At 44.8% G+C, this 12,774-nt stretch overlaps 1 protein-coding gene across 1 annotated transcript; it reads left to right on the forward strand.

Annotated features, from left to right (window-relative positions):
- Positions 1-5,197: 5,197 nt before the first annotated feature.
- Positions 5,198-12,410, forward strand: LOC134325037 (myelin and lymphocyte protein-like). Its single transcript, XM_063007049.1, has 4 exons — positions 5,198-5,290; positions 11,010-11,177; positions 11,806-11,967; positions 12,336-12,410. The coding sequence occupies exons 1-4, from the start codon at positions 5,198-5,200 to the stop codon at positions 12,408-12,410; spliced, it is 498 nt and encodes a 165-aa protein (XP_062863119.1).
- Positions 12,411-12,774: the final 364 nt, after the last annotated feature.

Consider the following 12,774-nt stretch of genomic DNA (forward strand, 5'->3'; position numbering starts at 1 on the left):
GCGACTCTACGATGAATAAATATATTTTATACTCACACGTCTGCTCTTATTTTGGTGATTAAATTTACTTGGAAATAAAGAAAAGGGAAACTGGCCAAGTCAGTCATCAGCAGAAAACTACACCGATCAGCCATAACATTAAAACCACCTCCTTGTTTCTGCACTCACTGTCCATTTTATCAGCTCCACTTACTACATAAAAGGACTTTGTAATTCTACAATTACTGACTGTAGTTCATCTGTTTCTCTACATGCTTTGTTAGCCCCCTTTCATGCTGTTCTTCAATGGTCAGGACCCCCCACAGAGCAGGTATTATTTAGGTGGTGGATGATTCTCAGCACTGCAGTGACACTGACATGGTGGTGGTGTGTTAGTGTGTGTTGTGCTGGTATGAGTGGATCAGACACAGCAGCGCTGCTGGAGTTTTTAAACACCGTGTCCACTCACTGTCCACTCTATTAGACACTCCTACCTAGTCGGTCCACCTTGTAGATGTAAAGTCAGAGACGATCGCTCATCTATTGCTGCTGTTTGAGTCGGTCATCTTCTAGACCTTCATCAGTGGTCACAGGACGCTGCTCACGGGGCGCTGTCGGCTGGATATTTTTGGTTGGTGGACTATTCTCAGTCCAGCAGTGACAGTGAGGTGTTTAAAAACTCCAGCAGCACTGCTGTGTCTGATCCACTCATACCAGCATAACACACACTAACACACCACCACCATGTCAGTGTCACTGCAGTGCTGAGAATCATCCACCACCTAAATAATACCTGCTCTGTGGGGGTCCTGACCATTGAAGAACAGGGTGAAAGACAAGAATTAAACCACTTCAGTTTTTCCCATTTTATATCTACACTACATGGCCAAAAGTATTTGTACATGTGACCGTAAGCTTGTTTGCATTTACATTTTCAGCATTAAGCGGACGCTTTTATCCAAAGTAACTTACATTACTGTGACAGTACAAGATCTAAGCAACTTAGGGTTAAGAGCCTTGCTGAAGGGCCCAACAGTAGCATCCTGGCAGTTGTGGGGATTGAACCAGTGAGCTTCTGATACTTAGTCCAGTACCTTAACCGCTAGGCTACAACATCGTCCCATTCCAATAACCATGATACTAAAATAGAGTCTTACAACAGCCGCTCTTCTGAGAAGCTTCTCACAAGACTTAAGTACGTCTGTGTGTGGGAATTTGTGCCCAATTAGTCAAAACATGACAGCATTCATATGGCTGGGTGCTGATTGCACTGATTGATCAGTCGGTGTTCCGGTTCATTCCAGAGCTGTTGAGTGAGGCTGAGCTTTATAGATCTTCCCTAAACTGCTGCAAAACTGGAAGAATATCATTTCCTTTATATGATTGATATGTCACACATGATAGCAACAGTTGTGCCCCAATACTTTTGCCCATATAGTGTAGGTGCGACTGTCCACAGTCAAGCAAGCTTTACACAGCCATATGAATGAAGGTTTGTTCTAATAATTTAAAGCACATGGCTGTACTGTTAAATCCATCACTTTGTCCCGTAAAGACCAAAAGAAAGTTTTCAGAAAGAAAACTGCACCTAAGAACAAAATTAAAATAAAAAACTGGACATGTAAACAATTCACTTCCGTTTAGTACTTGTTTGGAGCCAAAACAAACAGGAAAAGTGTTCTTATGCAAAATTTTGGACACGTTTTGTTGATTTTCCAGGTAAAATGAAGCAAACACGTCCTCTACAGCAGTGGTTCTCAACCCTAGGGGGCCTCATTGAGTCTAGAGGGGGGGTCTACACACGATACAGTTTTGGTATACGGGAGATCTCTCGTGAAGTCAATTTAATTTAACTTTGCCTATAGCGTACGCCAGACGGGGACTCGAGTCTGTATCCGAGTCGCACGTAAGTCGGTTTTCACACAGACCCAGGGAGTTCTTCTTCCCTTCTCCGCCTTTTTTGCATCTATATCAGCATCCGCTCCTCTGAGAAGCCTTTCCCCAGCACTTTGGCACTCACATACACCTTTTCCACCGACGCGGAACGGTTCTGATGCTGGTTCGTGAACTTTCAGTGTTTCCACTGAAAAAAAAATAATTTTAGACAGCAAACCAGCATCTAATCTGGTACCACAGAATACTGAGTTTTTTAGCGCGAACCGTGACATAATCGGTGGGTGTGTCAAAGTGTAGAGGTTTGGGTGCTTTGCTAAACCGCTGTGATGGTGTCTCGTATGGAGCTAGATGCTGAATTTTTATCTTTTAAACTTCACCTGATTACATTTTGATCCAGTTTGCCGCTGATATTTTTAAAGCGCCTTAAAGAAGATGAACTGTGTGACCCGGACATAACGAAGAACGTTTAATGTGACAAATAAAGAGTAACATCGCTTGTTGTACTAAAACAATGACCGATGAATTTGGGCAGTACAGAGCGCTTATAACCAGTACAGAGCGCTTATAACCAGTACAGAGCGCTTATAACCAGTACAGAGCGCTTATAACCAGTACAGAGCTCTTATAACCAGTACAGAGCGCTTATAACCAGTACAGAACAGAGCACTTATAACAAGTACAGAGCTCTTATAACCAGTACAGAGCGCTTATAACCAGTACAGAGCTCTTATAACCAGTACAGAGCTCTTATAACCAGTACAGAGCACTTATAACCAGTACAGAGCACCTTTAACCAGTACAGAGCTCTTATAACCAGTAATAACGGTGAGAATTGTAGTGTTTCTATGTCATACTGTTAGTACATTCAGCCACGTTACGCTTTATTTTTTATATGAAGACTCTCTCGAGAAGATTCAGAACCTGGAGCTGCATAAACACACGTATGAAGTAAATCCAGTTAAACACAGATACATGTGGAGCTGTTAGACTGGGTTTGATGGTTATTTTACACAGATGTTTGTTCGTGTTGTGGAACTTTAGTGTTTTATCTCTCGAGTCGAGCGCTGAGTAAAGCGGTTATTTGTGCCGAGAGTCGCGGTGAGAGTGAAGCACAAAACGCTTCTCACATCAATGAACTAAATAAAACAACAACTGAGACAAACACGTCACGTCTTCTAATCACCGACAGCTGATCCATGCTTTTTACATAAACAAACATCTGTAACAGCAGCACAAATCCCCACAGATAACCTACACGCTCCACCATGATGTTACTCTTTACTTTCGTTATGTAACGCCCACCGTTGATGACGCTGACTTGGTTCCCTAAAACTGGTGGAAACACGCGTCGGTTCTCTACAGAACACCAACGTTCAAAGAAACCTGAACAGAACCGGTTCAAGAACCAGAACCATGGTTCTTTTGGTGGAAAAGTGCTAACATTGGACCAGAAGGCCTGACGTTGACGTTCCAGTGCATCCTAAAGCTGTTCTGTAGGGTTGAGGTCCTGTTGAGTGGGGCTGCACTGAACTTGCTTCACACTAAACATCACTAAAATCATTTCGTGGAACAGGATGTTAGGCTCTGTGGCATCAGGGGAATGTACCATCTCTCCCTGACGCCACAGGCCTTACAGAGCAGAAACGAGCTGTGCCTTTTATTACCTGGCCAGCTCGTTAGGGCGAAGTGGCTACACCTGTGCCTTCCCTTATTTAAGGGATAGGGGCAGAGCTGTAGCCGTCGCACCTTCTGCTCATGTTGGCTGATTCTTTTTTCTTTCTTTGAGTTTGTTTGACACTGCGGTGTCCTTTTATGTTTATTGTTTTTTTATCTTTAGGTTGTGCCGCCGCCGCCGTGCCGCTGCCGCCGGGCCACCGCTAGTGGGCGCCACCACGCCGCCGCCGCCGCCAAGCTGCCGCCATAGTGCCGCAGCTGTCGTGCCGCCGCCGCCGCCTGGTTGCCGCTCTCAGGTCGCCGTCGGGCCGCTGCCGCCGAGCCGTCGAGCCGCCGTGCCGCCGCCACCTAGAGACCCCATGACTGCGCCCAGAGGAACGTGACCCCCTCCCAGCTACCGCTGGTGACAGCGTCACGTTCCGCCCTCTGGAGCGCAGGAGCAAATGGCCACTTCCCAGCCACCCTGGCTGGTGACAGCGCCTTTGCCATTAACTTTTGAAACCCGCAAATCGATCACACCCGGTAGCTGGCATGGCTCTAGCCAGCATTAGTTGCTGGAAAGCGCCATGCCACGCAGCTATTGTCGGTGTTACCCCCCCTTCTTCGGCCAACAGCGCGAGGGTTCCATCTGGCAGGCTGTTAAAGCTCCCGGTCGGGAGGCAAGAGTCCTGGGTTCGCGCCTCGCGCTTCCCCTTTTCTTTTGTATGCTTTTTTTTGTTCCTTTTCAGCCCCCGACGTCCGGCTGCCTTCGGGATTCCCCGAAGTGTTTTTTGTTATTGTTATTCCTTTTATTTTATGTATATTATGTTTATGATTTTGTAAATAAAACCTTTTTTAGTTAAACCTCCGCATCCTTGGGTCCTTCCTCCCCCCTCATAACACAGGAAAGGTGCTTCCTCAGACTGTTGGCAGAGAAGTCGCAAGCAAAGGGCGTGGCTGGAACAACCCGCAGACGCTTTTATCCACTTACAATTATGACTGAATACAGTTTGAGCATTTTAGGGTTAAGGGCCTTGCTTAGGGGTCCAACATGGGAAACTTAGAGGCAGTGGAGCTTAAACCAGCGACTTTCTGATAACTATTCCAGTGCATTAACCACCGAGCTACTACTGCCCTGATCTCCATGATCAGGATGGGCATCCGTATAAGTTCTCCAGCTATTTTGTTTAAAGTAAATGTTTAAAATGCAAATCATCCTTTCACTTTTGCATATAAATGAAGTAGCTCTTCAACTTTTGATCCGGGTGGATTCTGGAGGAGGTTTTGTACCTGACTGAGGGATTTGTGCACCTCCGGCACCTCCTCGTGACGTACGCTGGGTACCGTGTGGTCTGATAAAAAAGCTGCTGATAGATATGATTGTGTCAGAGGTTGTAACTACATCCCTGCTTATCCGTCCATCTGTGTGGTGTGTGTGTGTGTGTGTGTGTGTGTGTGTGTGTGTGCGAGGGGGCATGACTTTGTACCAAGGTGTGTTCTGGATAAAGGGGACAGTACCAGAGCGGAGCGAGCGCAGGTATTTTAGGTGGAGGTGAGGGCAGCAGGACTTCACTTAGACGCAGAGCAGGATCTGTTACCAGCTTCTCTTAGAGCTCCTGTACCATCCTTCATCGCTGTACCCATCACCGTACCTCAAAGGGAATTTAGGATGGCAGCGGCGACGGCACAGTCGACGGGCAGCCTGCCCAGCGGGCTCGGGGTATGCACCAGCGCACCCGACATCTTCTACCTGCCGGAACTGGTGAGAACTGAAGGCGTTTTTTGTCAGTAACAGCATGTTTTTGTGAGGCTTTATGGATAAAAAGGACCTTCCCAGTTGCGGGCGTGTGCCATGGCACGGGTGTGTGTTAGTGCCAACAGCACGGGTCACTCGTATATCTGTGAAGGCTTCATTAAAGCTGAGGAATACAACACATGTTTTTTTTTTTCTTTTAGGACCGTCCCTGTTTATTATAGCCAGTCAATGCCAATCCACCTTTCACACATGCTCCAAATAGTAAGAAAGAGTGCAGGTGCTAGACGGGCCTGTCTGCAGTCCAGATCTGTCTTAAATAATGTGTTTATTTATATTTTCCATCCTGTACCGACTGCTTTTTAAGGGGGTTTGTAATTCAGCGCTGTAGGTGTTTCTTTAGCTCAATACTGTCTGTGTTAATTCTGTGTTAATGTAGCTCTAATTTCTTAGAATAGAATTTTAATGATGATGGTGTTCAGAACAGGATGAGTTCATCCAGTGTTAATTCAACAGCTTATTTAAGTATTTAATGTCAAATTAAACTGATTTGGTGCTGTAGGTGTTGATCCAGAATGAAATGTGTTAATTCAGCAGTATAGGAGCTATATCATGAGGTGATGTTTTAATTTTGAGGCATGTTGATGCAGTAAAGTAGTTGTTTTAGTTCTGTGTGTGTTAAGTTGTTGATTCAGTGCTGTATACATACATTTAGGACAGTAGGTGTTAATTCAGCAGTGTGGGAGTTTTGACAAGGTGATGTTTTATTTTTGAAGTGTTAATGCAGCACTTTAGTTCTGTATGTGTTGGTTCAGTTAAGTAAATGTATGTGTTGATTTACTATAGTAAGTGTTAAGTTAGTAGTGTGGATGTGAATTTAGTACAGTAGGTGTTGGTTCAGCAGTTGGTACAGTATGTGTTGAGGCATAACAGTAGGTGTTGCTTCAGTATAGTAGGTGTTTAATCAGTACAGTAAGTGTTGAGTCAGTACAGTAGGTGTTGAGTCGGTACAGTAGGTGTTGATTTAGTACAGTAAGTGTTGAGTCAGTACAGTAGGTGTTTAATCAGTACAGTAGGTGTTGAGTCGGTACAGTAGGTGTTGATTTAGTACAGTAAGTGTTGAGTCAGTACAGTAGGTGTTGAGTCGGTACAGTAGGTGTTGATTTAGTACAGTAAGTGTTGAGTCAGTACAGTAGGTGTTTAATCAGTACAGTAGGTGTTGAGTCGGTACAGTCGGTGTTGAGTCGGTACAGTAGGTGGTGAGTCGGTACAGTCAATGTTTAGGATCACGGAGGACCGTCAAGATGATGGTAGAACTGGAATAAATGGACTCCTGCAGAGTGTGCTGCTGAAGTGAAGCCAGGATGTAAACGGGCGTGGCAATGATGGCCAAACTGATGAAAATGGAGTCACAATTACCAAGCTGGCCAGTAGCCACATATGGACATGAAGCCTGGATGCTGAAGAAAGAGGAAGAAAGACGCATCAGAAAGCTGCTGAAGATCTCATGGAGGAAGATGCTCACCACTGAGCGAGTGGACGAGATGAACCACATGAAGTCCCCTAAGGTATTTTGGAAGGTCGGTGTTACTGTTTGACAGAGAAGACCAAGAACAAGATGGATCGTATTATTGGGGGCGTCTGCAACAAGCAACATGAGACAGAGGGCGGTGGAGAAAGCTGACCCATCTGTGCAGCCAACCATCACAAAGTGTTGACAGTGTAAAGCCTCATAGTAGCGTAACCATCCAACCACTCTTCCACCCTGCTCAACCACCAGCACGGTTCCTGGAGACACAGGGTGGTAAGTGGCAACTGTAAATAGTACATGAATGTGTGTGACTGCATTGGATCACCTCCTTGTCCAGACGAGTCTTCTGTCCAGACAGATCTACTGTCCAGGCAGTTCTTTAGTCCAGACGGTTCTTCTGCCCAAAGGGGTTTTCTGTCTTTGGTTTTTAGTCTAGACAGTTCTCCTGTCCAGACAGTTCTTCCATCAAGACAGTTCTTCTGTCCAAACAGTTCTTCCATCCAGATGGTTTTTTGTCCAGATGGTTCTTCTGTCAAGACGGTTCTTCCGTCAAGACGGTTCTACCATCCAGACGATTCTTTTTCTCCAAACGGTTCTTCTGTCCAGACAGGTCTCTTGTTCAGACAGTTCTTCTGTCTAGACAATACTCCTGTCCAGATGGTTCTCCTGTCCAGACGAGTTCTCTGTCCAGACGAGTCTTCTGTCCAGATGAGTTTTCTGTCCAGACAGTTCTCCTGTCCAGACAGTACTACTGTCTAGATGACTCTCCTTTCCAGACAGGTCTCCTGACCAGACAGGTCTCCTGTCCAGATGGTTCTTTTTCTCCAGACGGTTCTTCTGTCCAGATGGAGCTCCTGACCAGAGGGGTCTTCTGTCTAGATGGGTCTCCTGACCAAACAATTCTCCTGTTCAGACAGGTCTCTTGTTCAGATGGTTCTTCTAACCAAAAAGTTCTTATTTCCAGACAATTCTACTGTCCAGACGGTTATCTTGTGCAGACGGTTATCTTGTCCAGACGGTCCTTCTGTCCAGACGGTCCTTATTTCCAGACGGTTCTTCCATCCAGACGTTTTTTTTTCCCCAGACGGTACTTCTGTCCAGACAGGTCTCCTGACCAAACAGTTATCCTGTCCAGAAGGTTCTTTTTCTCCAGATGGTTCTCATGTCCAGACAGGTCTCTTGTTCAGACAGGTTTTCTGTCCAGACGGTTCTTTTGTCCAGACGTTTTTTCTTTCCAAGCGAGTCTTCTGTCTAAACAGTCCTTCTGTCCAGATGATTCTTCAGGCCAGACGACACTCCTGTTTAGATGGTTCTTCTTTCCAGACAAATCTTTTGTCCAGACAGGTTTCCTGACCAGACGGTTCTCCTGTCCAGACAGTTGTTTTCGGGTCTCCTAACCACACGGTTGTTTTTGTCCAGACGGGTCTCCTGATCAGACGGTTCTTCTGTCTAGACGGTTCTTTTCAAACAAGTCTCCTGTCCAGGCAGATCTTCTGTCCAGGCGGTTTTCTGACCAGACGGTTCTCCTGTCCAAAGTGTTCTTTTGTCCAGACGGTTCTCCTGTCCAGATGGTTCTTCTGTTTAGACGGTTCTCTTGTCCAAATGATTCTCCTGTCCAGACTGTTCTCCTGACTAGATGGTTCATCTGTCCAGAGGGGTCTTCTGTCCAGACGGTACTCCTGTCCACACTGTTCTCCTGACTAGGTGGGTCCTCTGTCCAGATGGTTCTTCTGTCCAGACGGGTCTCCTTTCTTGTGCCCGGTGTTTCCGGGACCCACCCGCAGGTCTTGAGGAGGTTAAAAGTTTTCTGAACAAACAAAATTATGGAGAAAGGAACGAGGAAACACAAAAACAGGTCACACCGGTAGATCTAAAAAATTTGTAATGTATGTGTGTGTGTGTGTGTGTGTGTGTATAATGTATGTATGTGTCTGTGTGTATAATGTGTGTGTGTGTGTGTATAATATATAAATAAGTACAACTAAGCACTTAAGCTGACTTGTACTTATTTACTAAAATTTTTTTCCATTTTCATAACAAAACAAAACAAAACAAAAAAACACTTCTAACAGGTTTCAGCAGATTTGTGTTCTTCGACTGTTGTTTACTAAAACTTGAGAAATGAAATGTTCACTATGGAAGCACTTCTGTAAGTCGCTCTGGATAAGAGCATCTGCTAAATGCAGAAAATGTAAATGTACAGTATGTGTGTGTTTGTGTGTGTGTGGATGATTGACAGTTCGATCATTATTTAGATGAAGAGTCTCTTGGGTCAGGCACGGTGTGTGTGTGTGTGTATGTGTACGGTTGACAGTTTGATCATTATTTAGATGAAGAGTCTCTTGGGTCAGGCAGGGTGTGTGTGTGTGTGTGGGGGGGGGGGGTGTTTGTAAGTACAGTGTAACCCTGTGCTGGTGTTTGGTGATAATGAGACGGTTTCATGTTGTGTTGAATTATTTATTGATGTATTTAAACTGTTTACATTTAAACCATCCTGAATAATTTCACACATAAACTGATTATTTAAATAAATAAATAAATAAAAGCAAACATTTGTTTTTAAAAAATGATTAACCCCTAATCTCAACCCTAAACCTAACCCCAATCCATAACTTCCAACCCTCAAACCTAAACCTGACCCCAACTCCAAACTTTGTCCTCAACCCCTAACCCTAACCCCAACCCCAACCTCCACCACTAGTCCCAACCCTTAAACCTAAATCAAATTCCAAATGCTATCCTTAATCCCAAAACCTAGCCCCAACCCCCAAGCCTAGCCCTTGTCCCATAAACCTAAGTCCAACACCAAAAAGTCCATACTCCCCAACTCCAATCAACAACTCTCTCCTTATTCCCTAACTCCAACCTGAAATCTAAACCCAAACCATAACCCTCAGTCAGTAAACATACCTCTAACCCATAAACCTGACTTTAACCCAAAATTCTCTCCCTAACCCCAAGCCCATAATTTAAACCCACACCATAACCCTCAACCCCTAAACATAACTCCAATCCCAAACACTGACCCCAATCCCTAAACCTAAACACAACGGATAACCCCAATCCTAAACTCTGACCTCAACCCCTCATCCTAACCTCATCCCCTAAATACAACCCTAAACTCTGTCCCCAATCCCTAATCTCAGCCCCAATCGATAAACCTCCAATCTCCAATCCACAACTCTCTCCGTATTCCCTTAACCTGAACCCCAACTCTAAAACATAAACCCAAACCATAACCCCCAGTCCCAAACTCTGTCCTCAATACCTTAAGCTACCCTCAAACCATAAACCTAACTTCAACTCCAAATTCTCTCTCTATTCCCGAACCCCAACCCCAAAATCTAAACTTAATCCATAATCTTTAATCCCTAAACATAACTCCAATCCCAAACACTGAGCCTAATCCTTAAACCTAAGCACAACTGATAACCCCAATCCCAAACTCTCACTTCAATCTTTCATATCAACCTCATCCCCTAAATACAGCCCTAAACTCAATCCCCAATCCCTAATCTAAACTCTCTCCTTATTCCCTAAACCTGAACCCCGACTCTAAAACATAAACCCAAACCATAACCCTCAGTCCCCAAACCCAAAATTCTCTCCCTATTCCCAAACGCCAAGCACAAAATCTAAATCAAAAACATAACCCTCAACCCAGAAACATACCTCCAAGCCAAAACACTGTCCCCAAACTCTAAACTCTGTCTCCAATCTATAAACGTAACCCCAATCCAAAACCCTCCCCTTGTTCCCTAAACCTCAACTCTAAAATCTAAACCTAAACCATAACCCTCAACCACATAACTCCAAGCCCAAACACTGACCCCAATCCCAAAACCTAAACACTACTGATCCCAAACTCTTCAACCCCTTCATTCCAATCCCAAAAACCTCAACCCCTTATTCTTACCGCTAACCCTAAACCCAAACTCTACACCCCTCTAAGTCATAACCCTAACCTCTAATTCTATTTCTATTTTCTCTGTTGGTTGGTGGAGGTGGTGGGTGATGTTAATAAGTTTCAGGAATTTGATCACATGGAAGAAGAAAAGGTCTAAGAAGGTTTTTTTTTTCGGCTCCTGAAGCCATGAGGGTTAAGGGCCTCACTAAAGGACCCAACAGCAGTTGCCTGGCAGAGGCCACCGTTAATGTAACATAAATCTGACATTGGTCTGTTCCGGTGTGTTGCAGGTTTTCGGTGGTCTGGTGTGGATCCTGGTGGCTTCCACTCACGTCCTCCCACAGAACCCTCAGGGCTGGGTGATGTTCGTCTCCGTCTTCTGCTTCATCATGACCTTCCTCTGGTTCATCATCTTCATCAGCGGAGCTCACAAGAACAGCTCAAGCTGGGCCACCGCCGTGAGTTCATTACCCCTAATACTTTACCCCAACCCTTAACCTCACACCCCAACCCCTTCCTCTAACCTTAACCCTGCACCCAGACCCTCTTACTTTTACCCCAACCCTTAACCTCACACCCCAACCCCTTCCTCTAACCTTAATCCTGCACCCAGACCCTTTTACTTTTACCCCAACCCTTCACTCCAACCCTTAGCCTAACACCCAACCCCTTTCTCTTACTTTAATCCCAACACTTTACCCAGCACCCCTACCCCTTTCTCTCACCTTAATCCAAACACTTTACCCAGCACCCCTACCCCTTTCTCTTACCTTAATCCCAACCCTTTACCCAGCACCCCTACCCCTTTCTCTTACCTTAATCCCAACCCTTTACCCAGCACCCCTACCCCTTTCTCTTACCTTAATCCCAACCCTTTACCCAGCACCCCTACCCCTTTCTCTTACCTTAATCCCAACCCTTTACCCAGCACCCCTACCCCTTTCTCTTACCTTAATCCCAACCCTTTACCCAGCACCCCTACCCCCTTTCTCTTACCTTAATCCCAACCCTTTACCCAGCACCCCTACCCCCTTTCTCTTACTGAAATGTTGTATATATAAATATTGTCTCTCTCTTCGTCTGTAGGATTTTCTGTACCACCTGTTGGCAGCAGTGTTCTACCTCAGCGCTTCAGTCGCTCTGGCCTACGTCAACGTGGTCCTCAGACCGGACACGGATCTTTCTACAGTCTATTATTTGTTGTTTAATGTCACAGCTAAAGAATACAGGATCGACATCGCTGCAGTGGTGAGAACATCAGCAACACCTACACCTCAACACTCCCTTCACCTTCATTCACTTTCTGTGGTCGAAAGTATTTGGACGCCTTGACCAGACAGTAGGAGTCGCTGTTGCAGCAGCAAAAAGGCGATACCCAACCCAGACTAGTTCCTAAACAAGAGGCAAAACATGTACAGAGGAACCTGCTATACTCCTGTTTCTCCACCACTCATGCAGGGGCCTTGACCAGACAGTAGGAGTCGCTGTTTATACCTAGAATATTCAAACACAGGCTCTTTAAAGACGCTTCAAAAACGCAGCGTACATCAGCGTCGATGAACAGAAACGCTATATTATAATATTTATTATAACATTTTTATTTCTGTTTGTTTCAGGTCTTCTCGTACGTCACCACCCTGCTGTACCTCATCCACTGCATCTTATCCGCCATCAGATGGAAATCGTTCTGAACCAACGATGGAACAAAGACCGATTAAACACAGACGAGAAGGAAAAGAGAGACGAGGAGAGACGGGTGAAGGTTCACACTCGGCCGAAATTCTCTAGTTTAATAAAAATCGTTATAATCGTTTTAAAGTTCTAATGATTTTTTATTATTATTATTTTAACAAAATTGATTCTGTATCACCAAAAGAAGCTTTGTAAACCAGTCTGCTTTCATAACAGCACATTCTGACATGACTTTGTACCTAAAAAAGTATTTTTTTATCTTCATGATGCAGCAGAGAATAAAAAACAGGTTTTAATACAAATCGGGTTAAATTATAAACACGTGTGTCGTTTGTGGAAAATGATTCATTGATTCACTCAATC

Source organism: Trichomycterus rosablanca, chromosome 13 (genome assembly GCF_030014385.1).
Source record: "Trichomycterus rosablanca isolate fTriRos1 chromosome 13, fTriRos1.hap1, whole genome shotgun sequence".
Taxonomy (NCBI): Eukaryota; Metazoa; Chordata; class Actinopteri; order Siluriformes; family Trichomycteridae; genus Trichomycterus; species Trichomycterus rosablanca.